The 20,926-nt window shown below is 44.5% G+C and overlaps 1 protein-coding gene across 1 annotated transcript in view; it reads right to left on the reverse strand.

Moving 5' to 3' along the window:
- Positions 1-1,462: 1,462 nt before the first annotated feature.
- Positions 1,463-20,926, reverse strand: part of LOC144263448 (transmembrane protease serine 11C-like) — a 62,038-nt gene continuing 42,574 nt past the window's right edge. Inside the window, exons 6-10 of the mRNA XM_077814321.1 lie at positions 10,990-11,028; positions 6,796-6,991; positions 5,802-6,061; positions 4,820-4,962; positions 1,463-1,624 (exon numbers count right to left, since the gene is read on the reverse strand). Coding sequence (XP_077670447.1) covers positions 1,463-1,624; positions 4,820-4,962; positions 5,802-6,061; positions 6,796-6,991; positions 10,990-11,028 — 800 coding nt within the window. The remainder of the gene's footprint in view (positions 1,625-4,819; positions 4,963-5,801; positions 6,062-6,795; positions 6,992-10,989; positions 11,029-20,926) is intronic.

Raw genomic sequence — 20,926 nt, forward strand, 5'->3', positions numbered from 1 at the left:
ACCCTTTAGTTGTAGCCTTGTGAGTCAGGATAACGGTCATCCTTGGCAGGGATAAATCCTCCAGTGCAGTAGGAAGCAAACCACCCAGGTCTTTCTTTTCAGTGAGCTGGAGGCTCAGAAATGTCCATGATATCTTTACTTAAAGCACTAATTTATGGTGAGCATTTGTTCGCCTTTCACAAACAGCTAGATGAGAGCCTGAACAAAAAGGTGTGGGTTCTTTTCTGCTATCCAATTTTCCTTCCTGTTCTGTTAAAACAACAACAACAACAAAAACTGCATTGCTATTGCACATTAAACACCAAGATAGGATACATTGTGTGTTTGAGGCAATTCAAGTACATTGTGCGGACAGAGAGAAGTCAGTCTAGAGGTACATTAATGAAGAAGCAGCATACAACTGTAATAAAGATTTTTTTAAAATTAAAGATAATCTGTGCTTCACTGAATCCATTGAGTGGCTATTAAAAATATACTTCATAGCCGCAGGACAGATTTTTTCCCCCAGGAACCTACTTTTGGAGTCACTGAAATCCTCCCTCATCTTAGCTAGGCTCCGCCCTTAGCCCTGATTCTTGTGACTTCCCCAGACTCTGACTACCTCTTCGGACCTCTGACTGTGGCCTCTGGGGCCGTTAGATTCTCTTGTGAGCTCCAAAACTCCCTCTGAAGTTTCTTCACAGCAGCCATGACCCCTCACCGTAGCCCCTGGCTTCCTCAAGAGAGCTGAAGGTGGCGTCACATCAAAGTTATGTACTCACTGGCACAGCGCTACTTACTGTTGCAGGAGAAGACAGTGCTACCTGCCTTTGAGTCCAACAGAGTTCTGAGGTCAGCAATGATGTTGCAGTTTAAGATTAAGTCTGGTGGCCTAGCACCAGGACCCTGCACTTACATGCTGTGTACTCTGGTTTATTTCCAGTCCTCCTCATTCCATGTTCTGGAGCAGAGAGGGAGGCCAGGCTCTCAGCAACTGGAGGGAAATGCCCTAAGTCTTAATTGCAGCCAGTGTCCTGTGATTGATGAACTGTGCTGATAGGCTCTGAAAGGGGGAGCTGTCCAGGCTTGCTTGGCTAGAATAAAAGTAGCTAAGACTTTGGGCCCCAATGGAGGAGGAGGAGGGTAGCAAGGCTGGGGGAATCATCAGACCTTGGGACAGGTAACTCCCTCTTCCTGGGAAAAGTACATACACTTTTTAACTAGTAAAATAAATAAATCAGCAGCTTTTTGCATTTTGATGGGGTGCTTTCCTCTCCTCTAATAGGCTAGAGTGATTCGGAGAGGAGGCAGGTGATCTCACACATTCAGTGTAAATTCATAAGGGGTTATGGCATCTGCAGCAGTGAAGCTAGTGCTTGCTTTGGACAGGGATATAGGGATTAAATGACACCTTGTAGAGTTACAGACGAGTATGACCTGCATACAGCCTGTGTAGCTTAGTCTGGTTGTGACTTCTGCTGCATTAGAGGCCAGTTTTTGAGGTGATCCAGTCGCGATAGTACGTCACTCGTGTGTAGACTCCTGGCTTATTGGGTTTAGCACATTCATCTCCCCAGCTCACTATTCCTGCGAGGTACCACATTCCTCTCAAATCTGGACTAACCAGGGGGCCACCAGAGTCACCCTACGAGAGGAGGAAAAAAGAAATTTAGTGTACCAGAAAGGAAAATATAGCTATTTTCACAGGCAATAGAGTATGGAAAGGGACAGCTTCCTTTGATGAAAGATGGGAAGAGAGCATGATTTAAAGGAACACCATCAACCTGGAATTTAGTCACTTTCCAAAAACCAAGGGTACAGCTATACCGCAAACGAAGGTGTGATTGAAGCACAGGTAGGCATACCCATGTGAGTTTTAATCTAGCTAGCATGGGTAACAACAGTAGTGAAGATGTGGTGACACCAATTTCACTGTGTGCCAGCAACCAGAGTAGGTATCCAGAGACCCTGGTGGGCTTGCACTGAGATGGCTAGCCTGTGCCAAAGCCCATGCCACCACATCTTGGGTGGGGGGAAGGATAGTTCAGTGGTTTGAGCATTAGTCTGCTAAACCCAGGGTTGTGAGTTCAATCCTTCAGGGGGGCATTTAGGGATCTGGGGCAAAAATTGGGGATTGGCCCTGCTTTGAGCTGGGGGTTGGACTAGATGACCTCCTGAGGTCCCTTCCCACCCCAATATTCTATGATTCTAGACTAAAGCTACCATGGGCATGTCTACCTATGCTACACTCACACCTTCATTTGCAGTGCAGATATGCCCTACAGCAGTGGTTCTCAACCAGAGGTACGCATACCCCTGGGGGTACTCAGAGGTCTTCCAGGGGGTACATCAACTCATTAGATATTTGCCTAGTTTTACAGCAGGCTACATAAAAAGCACTAGCAAAGTCAGTACAAACTAAAATTTATTACAGACAAGGACTTGTTTAACCTGCTCTATATAAGATACACTGACATGTAACAGGTTTCAGAGTAGCAGCCATGTTAGTTTGTATCCGCAAAAAGAACAGGAGGACTTGTGGCACCTTAGAGACTAACAAATTTATTTGAGCATAAGCTTTCGTGAGCTACAGCTCACTTCATCGGATGCATAAAGTGGAAAATACAGTGGGGAGGATGAAGTGAGCTGTAGCTCACGAAAGCTCATGCTCAGATAAATTTGTTAGTCTCTAAGGTGCCACAAGTCCTCCTGTTCTTTTTACTGGCATGTAAGTACAATATTTATATTCCAATTGGTTTATTTTATAATTCTATGGTAAAAATGAGAAAGTCAGCAATTTGTCAGTAATAGTGTGCTGTGACACTTGCATTTTTATGTCTGATTTTGTAAGCAAGTAGTTTTGAAGTGAGGTGAAACTTGGGGTTGCACAAGACAAATCAGACTCTTGAAAGGGGTACAGTAGTCTGGAAAGGTTGAGAGCCACTGCCCTACATGATAAGCTGTTTGTGGTTCTTTGCCAGCCATGGAGTCCCCCTGCCAGTTTCTGTGGTTTTACAATCCCATTTCCCAATTATAATTGTTTAAATCTCTCTCTGAACAGGGGAACCTGACTAAGGGCTTGATCTCAAGCCCACTGAAATCAGAGGGAGTCTTTCAGGGGAAACAGTAAAACAGCTGTACACAAAGTGCTGTCAAACGCTTACAGCAAATGGAACAAGAACAATATTTTTCCTGCCATCCTTTTCCTTCTAAATAATCTAGGTGTTACTTGTAACTATAGTAGGTTAAAACTAAGTTTTCAGTCAGAACTGTAGTTTTTAAGTTGATGACATTTCTTTAAATGTTAAACACATTAGCCCCTCTCAGATTTTAAATTCAGACACTGTGTAAATAGCATCACACATAAATCAGATTGGTCTGGGAAGCTTACAGAATTTCAGGCAAGTTAGTGCTGGTATAACAGGGAATATATTCCCGTCCCCTCCCCAACTTTACCGAAAAATATAAATGACAGCCCTTCAGCCCTTTTCTATGTGGAGCAGAATGGGAACACAGGAACTAGGTTAACTGGACTGAAGATATTTAGGCCCCAATCCTGCAAAGACTTTTGCATATAATAATTTTGTGCACATTGAATTGAATGGGAATACTCACATGCATAAAGTTAAGCACATGCAAAACTCTTTGCAGGATTGGGGCCATAGTGGAGAGTTGTTAAGTAGTTAGACCCAACATTTAGACAAACTATTCAGAACCTCAATAGAAATTTTAAAAATAGTGCCATGGAGACAGTTTTTGTCTGTATATGTTCCTGGCAGTCATTGCATGTCAAACATTGCAGCATCCCATGTACATCTTGTTGCTTTATAACAATCTTTAATTATTGTTTCAACCAGTTTTCCTGGTCCTGAAGCTGTCTTACTGCTCCATAATGCCAAAGATCAGCCCTAGCACCTTTTAAAAAAGATAGGTACGTTTGCTGCTCTCCAGACCAGAAATTGATTTTAATGAGTGATTGCATTTTAATGAGCGATTGCTCAGCCACTTCATCCCTAAACTCCTTCAGAATTCTTGAATGGTTACTGTCTGGTCCTGGCTGCCTGCTGCTGCTGAATTTTTTAATGTTTGACACTTCGGTGTCAGAGGATGCCCCATTTTTATCACCTGAAAAAAAGCAGGTCCAGGTATCACTCAGAGTCAAATCTAGCAGAGACAGTACAAAGTAATTTATTCCTTATGGGACAGATTCTCATTTATACTAAGGCCACTTTATGCCACTCCAGCGGTGTAAACGGGCCTTAAAATAGGCATAATTATAATTAATCTTAACTATGCTGTCATGACTAGCTCTGGCATAACAATTTACTCTCACATTAAGGCCCCTTTATAGAGCAGAGCCTGAGTGTAAATGAGAATCAGGCCCACGTTCTAGCAGAAAATAGATCACTTGACAACAAGAAGTCACTAGCTGCATGGCAGGGATGGAGGAAGGCTGAAGCACCAACACGGGGAAGCCAGGAGATGGCAATACTTGTGGGAGCTGATGGGGAGTGACAAATTGTGCAGGCCATTGATGGGAGATAAAGATCAGGCACAAGCCAACTTTGAATTACCGGGCTCCAGTTCAATCTTGCACTTTTGGAATTTTACAAGTACTATCCTAGTTCTGTTAATATGAGTTTTATGTGCTAAACTGCATGTAATAAATGTTTTATTTTACAAACCTATTAGCCAGAGAGTCTTGGTTGAATCAGAACCTATATAAACAAAAAACCCAGGGAAGGAGCATACACAGTATTAGTTAAGATTTGGGGATCACTATATTTAATCATTTGAAGTCATTTTCCCTACTAATTCTCAGTATTGAGCTTTGACCTACCTGACAGGCATCTACTCCTCCTTCCAAGTATCCAGCACACAACATCCCAGGTGTGATGACCCCGTCGTACACTTCTCTCCTATTGCAAGTGTTTGAGTCTATGAGTTTCACTGTTGCTTCCCGGAGAACATTAGAACTCGAGCCTGAAGGGAAAAAATGACTCTACAAATATAAATCCTTTGCACTAGCTAAGATGTGGAAGAAGCATGTAGCATCTGTTCATGGGTGAGAGTGCTGAGCTGGGTTAAGAGCTGCTCCAGCTTGTACCACTTTTCATAGATGGAAGTAATAAATGGGAGGAGTTGTACATACATTCTAATCAACATTATTTTATAGGAAGGGCTTGAAGGGTTCCACAGTAAAGAGCTATGAGAAGATGACACACTCTCATATGAGGACGTAAGGGTAGTATCACTGAGGTGCGAGAGGAGACCTACCAGTCTATTTACTTCTAAGTACAGTACCATACAATGGAGCACAGGCTAATAATTTCAGCAGGTTACCTGGAGCCAAGATGGCTAGTTCTATGGCTAGTTTTGTTCTGACTGCATGAACCTGAGTAAGCACCTATCTCCAGCTCAGTTTGCACCTCTGCTACATAGGTTATAATACATATCTCACAAAGGTTTTGGGAAACCCCAGTCAAGGTCAGCACCCTGTTGTCATATTCACTGTACAAACACATTGCTAAACAGTGCCTGGAAAAAAGAGCTTGCAATCTAAAATGTTATGGACAGAAACAGAATGTCAGACTCCTCCCTAGTTTCTGTTTCAGTGGCTGGCAGCTTTGTCTTTTTCCAACCCAACATTAGAGAGCAAGTAAATGCGGAATGTGTTTCTAATAGTTACACAAATCTATTCATTTTTTGCAAGTATTAAACAAGATGTGACCACACAGCTGCTCTCAATTAAACAGTTAGTTGGACTCATCATTAATGTAAAACGTCAGATGTTTGGGTTTTTTGCAGATGGACACACTCACCATCGTTGCTCAGTGCTCCCCAGCCTGTGATGACAGCGTCAGAATTATATGGGAAAATCTGAGATGGATCTGGCAGACAGACGCGATGTACGATATTTGTAAAATCAACTCTTTTTGAGAGTTTCACGACCGCTATATCATAGTTGTGTGCTGGATAACGGTACTTTTCATGGACAATAATAGCCTTGACAAAGTGTTTCATTCTTGAAGGTCTTAAAAGAGTTCCAAAGGTAACGGTCCATACACGTGGGTTATTTGCTCTGGAAAAGATGAAAGAACTTTGTAGATATATTTAAGCCATGGAGATAAAGGTCTCTAAACTTGGTCCAGTGTAGGTAGCTCAAAACCTCACCCATACTTCCCCACAGAATCCTTGGAAGATCTTGGTGGAATGGGGAATTGGACCTACACCATCCCATCTGTATTACTCATTAGCCAAATAATAAATGTGGCCAGGTAGCTTCCCAATACACAAAGTGCATACAGCACACTACAGCAGGTAACCAGAGGTGTTTGCCTTGTCGTTTGCTGACTCTTAATCTATTCCAGTCTTTATATTGCCACACCCTTCAGAAGCAATCAGTCTTCACTATCTCCTTGGCTATTCAAAAAAGGAGTGATGGAACCATCAAATTCTAACCTCTGCTCCAGGGAACAACTCACACCACTGTCCATAGAAGGAAAGGGATAAGGTGGCCTAATGGCTCAAAAAAACATGTATATTTGGGCCAAGCTGTGATAGCATGAAGACATTCCTCTTGCTCTACCTGACCTTAGGCAGAGCAGCTTCCTTTGGAGCATCTTTCAGAGCCTTTTCCTCAGGGACTATTTTCTCCAGCTTCAGAAAGATTGGTCACCGCTCTCTACCTAAAACCCTGAAACTTTAATACAGCCCTTCCGGGGCTTGGCATTGGTTCTGAATGGAGCACCATTTGATGTGAAGGTCGGTACATACCACATCTTACTGCAGCCTCTTTCAGAGCTGGGAACTTACTTTCTAAAGCAGTGAGCTGCGGACAGAAGCCACGTGTTGCTGATCAGTGTTGCACCACAACGGTGGATGTTGTTCTGCTGTAAACTCGCTTGCCATGGCCAGTCCCCAAGCTCTGCAGATGCCACCCCTCCGACTATTCTTTTTGATGTTGAGGATGATTTTGATTTTGCTGATCTATTCTGTTGTAACCCGCAGACTGTCAAAATGGGGAGAGAGAAAATAAGTCATTTCTCAATGTACTAATTGTGCTTGTTGATGCCTCTAGGCACATGTACAAAATGTACCATAAGAGAAAATGCAATTAGACCCTGTAATGACATGTCAAACTCTAAACGCTCCCTGAAATGGAGGCTGTCCACACCCACCCCTTCAAGTAAAAGTCTGAGAAAACAGATGAGTCTTGTGGAGAGCCGTGAAGATCAACCAACTCAGGCTCAATTGCATGACTAAGGGGAGCAAATTCTAGAGTCAGGAGCCCTTCACCCTGTACCCCACCCCCAGGGATTGTCAGTTTGAATGTCGCAGCTGGTCTCAGTTGCTGGGATAAAGCATCTCTCTAAGATAGGCGGGACCCATACCATGTAGTATTTTACAGAAAAAGCAGCACCTTAAGTTTCAGCCAGACAGGACGTGGAAGGCAGTGCAACATATGGAGCGTGCATGCAACGCTCTCTCAGTGTAACACTAGTATAGAAGCTGGCAGCTGCAATTTGCACCAACTGAAGTTTCCAAACGGTCCTTGAGTGTAGCCTCAAATAGAGCACGTTTCACTAATCCAAGCCAGAAGTGACAAAGGCATGGATAACCATAGTGAGGTGTGCATCTGGCAAGAAAGATGACAAGATCTTTGCCAAGAGGAGACAAAGACAAGATTCTTGGTTTCTGCTACTACCTGGAAATCCAGGAGTAGCTGACAGTCTGTCAGGTGTAAGGCCTTCAGCTGCACCTACTCAGTACTCCTGATACCTTAATGAGCCAGCTAGGCTGCCTGATGGGCTGCCCTGCCTGATTGGCTGAGAAAGCCAGAAGGCCAGTTCTTAAACCTAGCAGCGGCAGTAGCTTGCTGGCTGCTCAACACACATGTCCACGGACTCTCTGCCTTTTTGTGCTCATCTCTCCGAGCCCTGCTCCTGCTCTGCTCTGCCACAGCTCCAGCCCAGATCCTGACCAGCCTTATTCCCATCCTGTCCCAGCCCCGCTCCTGCGTTCCCTGACTCGGGGTAATCTGGTTCCAATCCTCGGCTCTGGCTCCTGACTCCGACCCTGTCTCGACCCCAGGCTCTGGAATTCAGCCTCCAACCGCTAGGCCTGACTGCCTGTGACCTGGTCTCCTGACAGTTCGAGCAGCCCAAATTCTAAAACAGGGGAACTAGGCTGACAAGGTTCCAGATCAGTGGCTAGTACAGATCCCTCCTGGCCGATCTTTCCCTGCTCCTATTTCTGCTGTGCCCACAGTTGTTCCCCACTGACCAATGCAGAGTGGGGCTCGTTATTAGCCGGCTGACTAGGGAAGTTGTGGCCTGGGCATTCCCATTCCTAAAGAAAGCAAGCCCACTCCTGGGCCAGCTTGAAGACCTCATTCAAACCATGGCCATGATCTTCGAGGGTAGAGCCGAGAGCACCCTTCGGGCATCACGGCAGCGACCTCAGCATGTTGCTAAGTATGCCAGAGCTCCGCTGCTTGGTAGCAGAGATTGAATGGAATGAGGCCACGCAGTATTATCATTTCTGCTTCAGCCTAAATGATGACATCAAAGATGAGCTCACACAAGTGGACTCCCCGCCTACTTATTGACCTCAGTATAAAGATTGACAACTGCCTGATGGAACGCAGCCAGGAAAGTAGTTCAGCTTCCCAGCTCCTGCCAGTCCTCCTGTCTCCAGCCCACCAACCTTCAGTGCTTTCCCCACAGCCCAAACCCATGCAGCTCAACAGAGAAAATGCAGCATCGAGCATCGGGACTATACCTGTACTGTGGAAGACCAGGGCACTTCGCATTGGACTGCCCTGTGAAGGTCCACTCTGCACCCTGCTCAGGGAATGCCAAGCTGCAGCCCCCAGAGGGTACCTGCCTCTTATTGGTACCCAGCCTCCATACCTGTCTGCTGATATATTGGGAATGACTAGGTGTGTACTGACATCTCCAACTCCCTCTGCAAGCCCACACCCCTCCATCTCCAAGGTCCACCTGGAGGCACTGGTGGATTCTGATGCCTCTGGCAACTTCATGGATCAGGACTTTGTATGAGTCTATCAGATCCCCACCCAACGCAAGGACACTCCAGACTTGGTAGAATCTATTGATGGCTCGCTCATTTCATCAGGCCCAGTTACCCCCCAGACCACACCCCTGAATGTAATGACTCTCCAGGGTCACCAAGAAACCCTTCAGTTTGGACTTATCTGAGCACCACACTTTCCAGTTGTTCTCAGCATGCCCTGGCTCACTACTCATGATCCACGCATTCACTGGCGAGCAGGCACAATACAGTTTGGCTCCCCACATTGCCAACAATTCTGTCCCTGGAATCCAAATATGGGGATCGTAGACTGGGAGCCTTCCTTGAGATTCCGAGTCTGAGCAAGTTAATCCCCAGGGAGTCTTATTACCCACTGCAGTCCACTACACTGCCTCCATGTACCACTTAAATGTAAAGATTTTCCCGATGTGTTCGAGAAACAGAATGCAGATGTTTTGCCACTCCATTACAGCTATAACTGTCCCATCATCTTTCAGCTCACTCCAATCCTCTTTGTCCACATCTGCTTCCTTTCGGAGCCAGAACTTCAGGCTCTCCACGACTACCTCCAGGAATATCTACAAAAGTGGTTTATCCGTCCTTCCATGTCTCCAGCTGGGGCTCCAATTTTCTTTGAGACGAAAAAAGATGAATCAATAAGGCATTGTGTGTTGACTATCAGGTGTTAAACAAAGTCACAATTCTAAATCAATGTCCTCTCCCTCTCATTAACGTGCTTTTACAAAAGACTCCGCTCTGCAATGGTTTTTACTAAGCTGGACCTTCACGGGGCCTATAACTTTGTCCCGAATAGAGAGGGAGATGAGTGGAAGACCTCCTTCCATATGTGGTACAGACACTGAGCGCCTGGTCATGCCATTCAGCCTGTGCAATGCCCCAGCAACATTTCAGTACTTCATAAACAATATCTTCGGAGATGTGTTAGACTGCCATGTAGTCATTTATCTGGATGACATACTCATCTTTTCTGACGATCAGGCTTCTCATGATCAGCATGTCCATGGCATCCTAGACTTTGCCAATGCCATCTATATGCAAAGCCCAAAAAATGCAAATTTTTTGACCTGGATACAATAGAATTCCTTGGTTACTTATCTCCTCTGAGGGAATAACCAGGGACGCATGCAAGGTGGTAGTCACCTCCGACTGTGCTGCACCAAAGGACACCAGTGGGGTCCAATGATTCCTAGGTTTTTCTAACTTCTACTGGTGGTTTATTGAGGGATCTTCCACCCTAGTTGCTCCTCTGACCACTCTTCTGTGAAAAGGAGTCTGGTTCTCCTAGTCCTTGGAAACCCATGTAGTAGAGAGAGGGGAATGGTGTTTCTACTGGAAGTGGCCAGGTTTCTTGTCCAAGTGCTCACAGCCCACAAGAACCTGGAATATCTTCAAGCAGCCAGATACTTCAACCAACAACAGATCCACTGGTCCCTCTTCTTCATCCAGCTTGACATCATAATTCCCTATTGCCCAGGAGTCAGAAATGGGAAGGCTGACGCTCTGTGCCATAAGGCTGAGTACCTGGAACAGGTGAGAAGACTCCCTCTGCAATTCTAAAGGCATCCAACTTCATCAATGGCACAGCAGAAAACAGTGTAATGGAGTCACATCAGCTCAGATCTGCCAGACTCTGGAGAATGTGGACGCCTCATTCGGGCAAGCCTCACGCAGGGTGGGAGGCTCAGGTGAGCCCCATGTGGTGTCCCGTTTTCCCTTTGGGAAATACGGTCACCCTAGTAAAACCAGAAGGAATTGGGAAGATGTATCCCCCATGACTGTGCAAGGCTCCTAAGTTCACTGCGGCTCTGTGTCAAGTGTAAGGTCAAATCATTCAAGAGAAAAAGAGGAAGCTTTTAAAGGGCCAGAAAAATGCTCAGAGACTATTTTTTAAAATAGTCAGGGAATTGCCAACCATGCAGTGCTTTCACTTACAGTCATTGAAGAGGGTTTCAGCTCTCTCTCTCCTCAGATCTGAAATAAACAAACAAACAGAGTGAGTTCAGCACAGCCAGGGCTTTTTAACCTATTAATGCAGCTTAAATTAGTCCCAGCCCACAGTAAAGGGTGGGGTGGAGCTGAACTGCTACAGAGGAATCATTTGGAGGTGGAATATTTCCCGCTGTGCATCCACTACTATATCCCCTGATGGGGTACAACTTGGTCTCTCTCGAAACAGCCAGCCATCTCCTATGGACCAGAGCACAGGGTCTGAAATTCTGCCCGGGCACTGCAGAAGGCTCCGTATGCTCCCCCCACCACACTCTGCAGCAGCGTAAGGGTCAGACACAATCTGGCCCTGAGACTGTGAGCTCTTCAGGGCAGATACCATGGCGCAGCTCCCCAGTGGGTGTAGTTCGTCAGCGTTGGCTCTGACTTCAATGGAGCTAAGACAACTTCCCCCACCTGAGGATCTGCTCCCACAGCTTCTTATTTGGACTGGGAGGTGCCTGGCACAATTTTGGAGGCGGAAATCAATAAATAAAATTAATACGAATAATTTGGTGTGTAATTGTGGGGCATTGATGGCACTGTTGAAATACTTTCCTCCCCCAATTCATTACATCATATCTATGGTGTGATTCAGCACTCGCTGAAGTCTGTGTAAAGGTTGTCAGTGATGTTAATGGGCACAGGGTCGGGCCCACAAACATCAATATAGTCCCCTGGCTACAACACCCCCTTTCTAACCAGAGCCCCATTCCTGGTTACTTGCAGGCCAGTGGAAAAACGCACCTGTTCAATAACATTTTGAAGTTGTCCAGAGACTCTTGAACAGCAACCAACACCTAGTATTACCCGATACCGATCCTCATCCACGTCCCTCTCCTCTGCCTTCTCTACCGTCACCTAGTATCACCCGATGCCTATCCTCATCCACGTCCCTCTCCTCTGCCTTCTCTTTACCTTACTCTATCTGGGTTCTGACCGAAAACCAACACCAATCAGTGGGGATCTTTCCACTGAATTCAATGGGCTTTGGATCACACACCTTGTCTGTTGTGTTAATAATCAGTGGCATTCTGCTTCTAGGCTTGACACTCCTTTCTATATGTTCAGTGAATTCAGTTTGTTTGCAGTCAGCAACTACTGCATCTAGGCTAATTAATTTCTTTACATTAAGTTAAAAAAAGGTATGTTATGATACAAAAACCAAAACCCACCTGTCCACACACACGTCTTAACTTCTGCGAGCATTAGCAGAGGGAAGGATAATGTTAAAGAAATAGACTGCTGTCATTGTGCAGCTGCTGTGTTACTTTGTAGGAATGGGGGAAATTATTTATGACTGAATTTAAACAATGATTCACTGTTCTTCTTTGTAGTGGAAGATTATTGGCATAATCAAGGTAGATGATTTTGATCAGTGATCAAGTGGCCACTTGTGGGCTCCAAACACAGTATAAGAGTGCACTCCTGTACACACTCCACTGCAAAGGATAAATCCATAACTAGGCTCGGAAGGGTTTGATTTTAACGTTATGGATTTTGAGGGATAACATTGATGTTTATTTCCAAAATATAGTCATTCAAAATTTACTGATTTAAAACACTAACAGCCAGATCTTCACAAGTGCTCAGCCCTCAGCAGCTCCCACTGAAAATGTTGTTTCATGGGTTACGCAATGAGAAGAATGGGAGTATTCATTTGTTACTAATTTCCAGCCAGATGCAATTAACAGCAAAGACGTGCCCGCACCTCTTCTCTACAGCTGCAAGATATAAGAAGCTTTCAGCATTCCCTCTTTGTTAATCTCAAATATTGACAACGGTCTCCTTTTTCTTTTTGCCACTCTTGGGATGGAGAGACATGTAACTATTAAAAGCTTAAGTATAAAGCCTGCAATTAATTACCATCACTTACATTAGGTTGCAAAACCAATCGGGGAGACAAACGAATCAGCCAGCCTGTTCCAGCCAGTGCCAGAAGCAATTCAGTTGGTATGTTTTCACTGATCTGAGTTTTGCTGTGAGTCTCGCATCTGTACTGCTAAGCAGCTGTCTCTCTCTCTCTCTACTTCCCCTTCTAGCACCTGATAGTTGCCTAGGTTATTTATGTTGGAAGTGGCACATACCTTATACTGGGCCAAATTCAGCTGTGACTTATACTTGTTGCCTTCAGGGGGGTTGCATGGATGTAACTGAAAGGAGAATTTGGCCACTTACTTTTTGCCTTTTTGGGAAGGTGTAAAGGTCTACAAGGAAACTAATGTATGTTCCCTCTGTCTGTACAGATTCATTTTTAGCATGTTTTATGATATTCCATATAATCTAGGTCTGTGCAGATCATGCAAAGTCAAGTTAACCCTCCACTGGGGCGGGCAGCATGATGGGAGGTGCCTGCAAAGTACATGAGCGTATGTCCTAAGGTAGGAGTGTTACTTTTTTTGGAGGGGGGGACAGCTGCACAGTGGCCTGGCCCATGTCCCCTACACTGAAGGCTGGGAGTGAAGTGGCATAAGAAACACTGCAGGAGCTCATCCCTACCAAAGGTCCCTCTAGGACTGGGAAAGGGACCCCTCATGTGATCAGATCACTGGCGTCAGGACTGCTTTGAGCCACTAGCGTGTCACAAAGCAGGCTTTGCATTGTAGAGAATTGGAGCTCAGGTCAAAAATTTCAAACATGGGTTTATAAAGTTAAGTGACAAAGGCCAAAACCAGGGGCCTAAAATTAGAGCATCTGTGAGGATTCAGAAGCCTTAAATACGTGGCATGATTTTCACAAGTGATGAGCATGAGCAGCACCCATTTAAAAAAAAAACAAAAAAACAAAACAATGGGAGCTGCTGGGTACTCGGCCCTTATTGTTGTGCTTCCATATGGATTTAGGTGTCTTGGCTTCATGCATAATTTGAAAAGTTTGGCCTTAGTTTTTCCCCCTTCTCTGTGTTTTTTTAATGTATTTTGAGTGAAGTTAGGGCCCTAAAAGGAACTGGATGGATAGCCTCACAAGATGAATCCACAGCATCGTCAACAGCTGGACTTCCGCATGGTTCCCTGCCAACATGCCTCAGCCCTGTCTCCAAAGGGTGCTTATTTATTCCATAACCTTGCTGATCAGGCTAGCAATTAGGGCCAACTGTGCTGTTCTGTCCTGTCTTCTTGGGCCAAGACCAAACCACTATCTCCTAATATCCTGGGACCGACATGGCTACAACAACACTGTTTATATCATTCAGTCTTTCTGAACTGGGAATAGTTTCCTAAATGTGTAAAGACCTTTAAGTAATACAGTTGCCCTCACATGTAACCAATTAAGAAATCTTGAAAGCCACTTTGTGAATTATTAGTTTCAGTCTCCTTTAAATCAGATAACTGAGGTATAAATTTCATTTTTAATTGCAAGTATTTGTACTTAAGCAGATATCGAAAGTGAAAGAATATGTTTAGATTGTTAATAGGGTATTACAGACCAACAACGAAGGGTGGAATTTTCCAAGGAGCTGAAGGTAGTTGGGTACCCACCTTCTTTTGGGTATTTGTACATTCCAGCCTACCTTTTTAAAATTTCAGAGGTATGAATGTTTCAGAGATTTAAAGTTTCATAAACTAACGCTGCATAATGAATGTGATTTGCTCCTCACTAGGAATGTCCAGAGAGGATATATAGAGAAAAATATATTCATATTTTCATGTTGCTAAACAACATTTCAGTGTCAGTATCAGAAAAGCTAGTCTTTTACCTCTTACTGATTTTCTTTTTGGTTGCAGGGACCATTGTTTGTATGAAGGAAGGAAAAAATAAAGTGTAAGATCCCCATTAACATAAACGGAGCCTAGATTTCACTCAGGTAGTTTACACAGTGCAAATGTATGCATAACTAGGAAGACTCATGCATGTCAACAGTTTTGCACAGGTAACTGCATTATCTTCTAGGCACACGAATTTCCCATTTCAGTTCCACTAGGAACTTTTATTTTCCCCAGTAGTTTCTGCATGCAATTTTTGCATAAATATGAACAGAACTGGTGCTTTTAAAGGCAATCTAATAATATAGCTTGCTCCTGTATATTTGAAAGTGTTTCCAGGTACTGCACCCAAACGTGCAGGGTAGTGACGATTAAAATGAAAAATATTAAGAAAGAAAAATATGGACACCCAAACCATCACTAAGCCATCTGGGGCATATGACTGAATCAAAGATATTTGTGCTTCTTTATCTGAAATAAAAGTAAGCCCCTCAAAAGCTAAGTTTTCTGGCACTGTAAAAGTGAAATTGGTATTAATTCCAATCGAAACAGCCCTTCTTTAAGTGGCAAATTCTTCACTGTTTAAGATGCACAGATGCAGTTAAACATTTGTACAAAGACCACATATTTCTGTTGGCAAGTGAAATTGGCACTAGGGATAGGCTAGCTAGTGGGGGTAAAACAACAAATCTCCGAATCTTTGCCAAGTATTCAAACTGACCCCACACTACAGCTCTTGGGGGGGGGGTCCTGAAATTTAGTAATTAACCCCCAATATTGATTTTGGGCATCTCTGTACTTCAAGGTTCCAGGCAGATGAGAAGAAAACATGAACAGGATGATCCAGATGGACAATAAAGAGTACTGGAAATCTCATGACAGACTATGCAGTTTTACAGGCGTATACCCCAATCCTGCAAACTTTTATAGCGCTTGGGTAACTTTAAGTATGTGAGTAGTCCCATTGCAGGATTAGGGCCTTAAACAGTTTGGACAGTTCTAAAAGGGTGTGATAAGAAATCCAGTGTTGTAGGTGCTTAACTGAGCCAACCCTCTTGCCCTTTTTAGAATTTCTCCTGTCACTAAGCAATAGACAATTGATCACCACTACTGGGGTCTGGGCATGCTGAGCAAGCCCCAGACACCCAATGAAATAAAGAAAAGGAGGACTTGTGGCACCTTAGAGACTAACCAATTTATTTATTTATGCTCAGATAAATTGGTTAGTCTCTAAGGTGCCAGAAGTCCTCCTTTTCTTTTTGCGAATACAGACTAACACGGCTGTTACTCTGAAATGAAATAAAGCTTCATCTTTGCCTTTCGTGATCAGTTAAAAATAGAAAGACAAAAAGTTAGGCAAACTCTCAGGCTTCACCTAGAGATTTATTCACCTTTGTGTTGCGTAGGAAAAGTCGAGTCCAAGCCCAATCTGTCACTATAGTGTGAGGAGAAGGAGTGTTTCTGAAGAACAAGCTCAGGGTCTAGCCATGGCTGCAGAAGCAGGGAAGCAAATGTCATACCTGTAGCAGGAGTACGTGGTTTTGCTGCACAAGGAAAACAGGCCATGAAGAACGCAGCATGCGCTGTTGTAACTGCACAACCAGTCCATGCCAAGCCACTGGCTTAGGTGGAAAGATTCCTGCTCTACAATACTTCTTAGATCCTCTGTACAACACGGCCTCTATACAGGGGGGATAGGGGAAGGTCTGGCCCATTATACATTACCCTTTCTAACAAACAGCACACCTCTGATTTCCAACCATTTCCAAAATAAACTCCTCAAAAGGGGACCACAAACTATACCTTGCAACATTAAGCCTTGCCTTAAGGGGACCAGAACTTGCAGTCTTTAATAACAGTTTGTGACGGGATAGGGAGACCCCATCCAGCGCGGGGTGAGTTCACCCTGTCCTTCAAGCTGCCCTCTGTCTCCAGGACATGAGACCTAAGGGCAGGAGTCCGTAGAGATGCTTTGATCCATAGGGTTTTAAGGCCCAATGGCTGGAATCTATGGAATCGCCTTGCTCCAAAGGGCAATAGGGTCACGTGACCCACATCCGGGGGGGGCAGCCCTTCTCTGCCGGGCAGTAAGGCCTAGCTGCCAGAGTCCATAGGGGTATCTCGGGGTTTGCAAGGCAGTAAGGCCCAATGGCCAAAGTCAACAGAGATACCCTGGGTCTACAGGGCAGTAAGGCCTAGCAGCCAGAGTCATTAATGATACTCTGGATTCACCAGCAGCCAGGTCTAATGGCCAGAGTCGACGGAGATACCCCTCCGGGCATGGCTGCATGGCCTACTGGCTAGAGTCAATAAAGTTGCCCTCCGGGCAGGGCTGTATAGCCTAACAGCCGGAGCCACCTTCTGGGCGCAGCTATATAGCCTAGTGGCCAGAGTCAATAAAGTCACTCTCTGGGCGGGGTTGTACGGCCCAGCGACCGGAGTCACTAAAGTTGCCCTCTGAGCGGGGCTGTATGGTCAAGCAGGGGCATGGTGGCCAAGTAGGGGGACCTGGGCCATCCCTGCTCCACTGAGTCCCAGCCCAGGGCCTTGGCAGTGGCGAGTGTGTCTGTCACTGGGTCAGCGGGGATCCATCCGCAACACTCAGGACAATGGTTCTTCGGCCGGTGCAGTTCTGTCCCTGTAGTTCTGACCTCCCTGGGGTGTCCATAGGTAGCTGGGCATCTGTGTGCGTCTCAGCACCTCTGGCTTCTGTGGTCCAGGGCCCCAGTGGTTCCTGGACAGGAGCTGGCAAGGAGCTTCTGGCAGTCAGCCCAGCCAGGCTGCTCCCTCTTATACTGCTGCTACAGCTGGAGCATGCCCAGTAGGGATGTGGGGGTGTGGCTTCCTCTGCCCACAGTGAGGAGTTAACCCTTCCCCGTCCAGTGCGGTGTGAGTGCACCCCATCACACAGTTAAATATTATTCAGTCTATTAATGTATCTTCCAGCCAGCTTTTGCATACGCGTTGAATAGCGTCTGGTTGTTTCTTTCTGCAGGTGCACTGATTTTGTACTCCAGTTCCATCCAGGGACATGTTGAGGTGCAACAACCTCTCACCAATGCTTCAGAAATCAGTCTCATCTCTTGTTTTCTTCTCAGCAGATCAGTAGGGAGGAAGGATGGGCCAGGAGTGAGGGTGCTAGCCTGGGGCCATGTCTAAACGAGTGAACTTACAGCAACACAGCTGTACTGATGCAGGTGTGCCACTGTAAGATCGCTTGTGTAGCCTCTCTATGCCAATGGGAGAGAGCTCTCCCGTCAACATTTTCACACCCCTGAGTGACATACATTTTACCAGCATAAGTGGTAGTGTAGACATGGCACTCAGAAGACTAGGGTTCCAGTCCTTGCTCCACTACGGACTTGGGCAAGTTCCCCTGTTAGTCTCTCTGTGCCCCAGTTCCCCATCTGCCCAATGGGGATAACAGAACTGCCCTGCCTCACAGGTGGTTGTGAGAATGAATACAGTAAAGATTGAGACTTGCTCAGGAGCTACATTAATAAAGGTACATGGAAGTATCGTGAAAGTTGGGGTCTCTCATTACTGTGGTGTTCTAGGAGTGTACCAGAAAACACAGAGACCAGCTTCCTGGGGGTGGGCAGGGACTCTGGACAAAGCTGGGATAAATTCATCCCACTGCATACTTATGGAATAAACACAGTAAACTCTCTCCTGAAAACACACTTCTGATTCTGCTGACTATGTTTGAATTTTAATTTCCTCCTGAAAGTTGAGCAATTTTGTGACAATTGCCTGAGGGAATTTATCTGCAGATGATATAATTCTCAGCACATGCCCCACTTGCACTGAGCAGGGCTGAGGCAGGCAGAGGATGGTGTGAAAGTTAAGACAAAATATCACTGCTTTTCTTCTCTGGGTGCCCCGTTCACTCCCCTACCGATGTCAGTGGGAGTTGCACACAGACCTATGATTTTTTCTGTCAACAAAATTGTAATCCTGTCCCTCTCAACTTTTATTTAGGAAGGCTGTCCCTATTTTAACTCAGATTTGTCGGTCACAATTTATATTAAGCTTCCATGTGTGAAAGGTTTATAAAGGGTTACTAAATGATTTCTAGATTTCACAAGCATGTTACATGAGTATCACGTGTTACAGATTGTTAGAAGCACATCAAAAGGTGTTATAGTTATAAGCAATCTATTGACCTGATAGACTCTATAACAATGAATTAACCATTTACTGGAAATATCTATTAATCATTAAACCACCCATAATAAGTAGTTTATAATTGCATCTGTTCCAGACTGGGATGTGTTTGGAACAAGTTGATAAATTAAATAGTGATACATCACCAGGACTAGATGGTATTCATCCAAGAGTTCTGAAGGAACTCAAATTCTGTACCAGATGACTGGAGGATAGCTAAAGTGACATCAATTTAAAAAAAACAACAACTCCAGAAGCAATCCTGGCAGTTACAGGCTGGTAAGTCTAACTTCAGTACCAGGCAAATTGGTTGAAACTATAGTAAAGAACAGAATTATCAGACACATAAATGAACACGATTTGCTGGGGAAGAGTCAGCAAAAGTCCCTTTTGTAAAGGGAAATCATGCCTCACCAATCTATTAGAATTCTTTGAGGGGGTCAACAAGCATGTGGACAAGAATGATCCAGTGAATATAATGTACTTGGACTTTCAGAAAGCCTTTCGCATGGTCCCTCACCAAAGAATATTAAGCAAAGTAAGCAGTCATGGGATAAGAGGGAAGGTACTCTCATGGATCAGTAATTGGTTAAAAGACAAGAAACAAAGGGTAGGAGTAAATGTTCAGTTTGCACAATGGAGAGAGGTAAATAGCAGGGTCCCCCAAGGATCTGTACTGGGACCAGTGCTGTTCAACATAATCATAAATGATCTAGAAAAAGTGAGGGTGCAAAATTTGCAGATGATACAAAACTACTCAAGATAGTTAAGTCCCAGGCAGACTGCGAAGAGCTACAAAGGGATCACACAAAACTGGGTGACTGGGAAACAAAATGGCAGCTGGAACTCAATGTTACTAATGGAAAGTAATGCACATTGTAAAACATAATCCCAACTATACGTACAAAATGATGGGACATAAATTGGCTGTTACCACTCAAGAAAGAGATCTCAGAGTCACTGTGGATAGTTCTCTGAAAACATTGGCTCAATGCACAGCAGCAGTCAAAAAAAGCTAATATAAATGTGAGGAACCATTAGGAAAGGGATAGATAATAAGACAGTAAATAGCATAATGCCACTATATAAATTCATGGTACACCCACACCTTGAAGACTGCGTGCAGTTGTTTGCCTCCTCTCAGAAAATATATTAGAAATGGAAAGGTACAGAGAAGGGCAACAAAAATGATGAGGGGTATGGAACCGCTTCCATATAAGGAGAGATTAAAAAGACTGGAACTGTTCAGGTTGGAAAAGAGATGAGTAAGGGGAGATATGATAGAAGTCTATAAAATCATGAATGGTGTGGAGAAAGTGAATAGGGGAGTGTTATTTACCACTTCATGTAACACAAGAAGCAGAGGCATGCAATGAAATTAATAGACAGCAGGTTTAAAACAAACAAAAGGAAGTACTTCTTTACACAACGCACAGTCAACCTGTGGAACTCATTGCCAGGAGATATTGTGAAGGCCAAAATTATAACTGGGTTCAAAAAAAGTATTTAGATAAGTTCCTGGAGGATAGGTCCATCAATACCTATTAGCACAGATGGTCAGGGATGCGACCCCATGTTCTGGGTGTCCCTAAGCCTCTGACTGCCAGATGCTGGGATGGGATGACAGGGGGATGGATCGCTTGATGATTGCCCTGTAATATTCATTCCTTTTGAAGCGTCTGGCATTGGCACTGTCAGAAGCCAGAATAGTGGGCTAGATGGACCATTTGCCTGACCCAGTATGGGGTGTTATTTCACTGGCTATTAATGAAAATAGTGTACATCAGATATACTCTTGTCAAGTATATCTGAAATTGAGGCTGTAGAAACTTTAATTATGGTTAAATAAAAGTTCCTTGAATTATTTCAAAGTTGACTTATCCTTTGTGCAATTTTTGTCCCATGTTTTTCTTATACGTCTATCTGTCTGTGTGTCTAAAACACCTATCACTTTAGGACCTAAGCGTTGGTCTCCCATTTGGGTCATAAGTACTATTTGCCATCCATGTCAT

Source organism: Eretmochelys imbricata, chromosome 4, assembly GCF_965152235.1.
Source record: "Eretmochelys imbricata isolate rEreImb1 chromosome 4, rEreImb1.hap1, whole genome shotgun sequence".
Lineage (NCBI taxonomy): Eukaryota > Metazoa > Chordata > Testudines > Cheloniidae > Eretmochelys > Eretmochelys imbricata.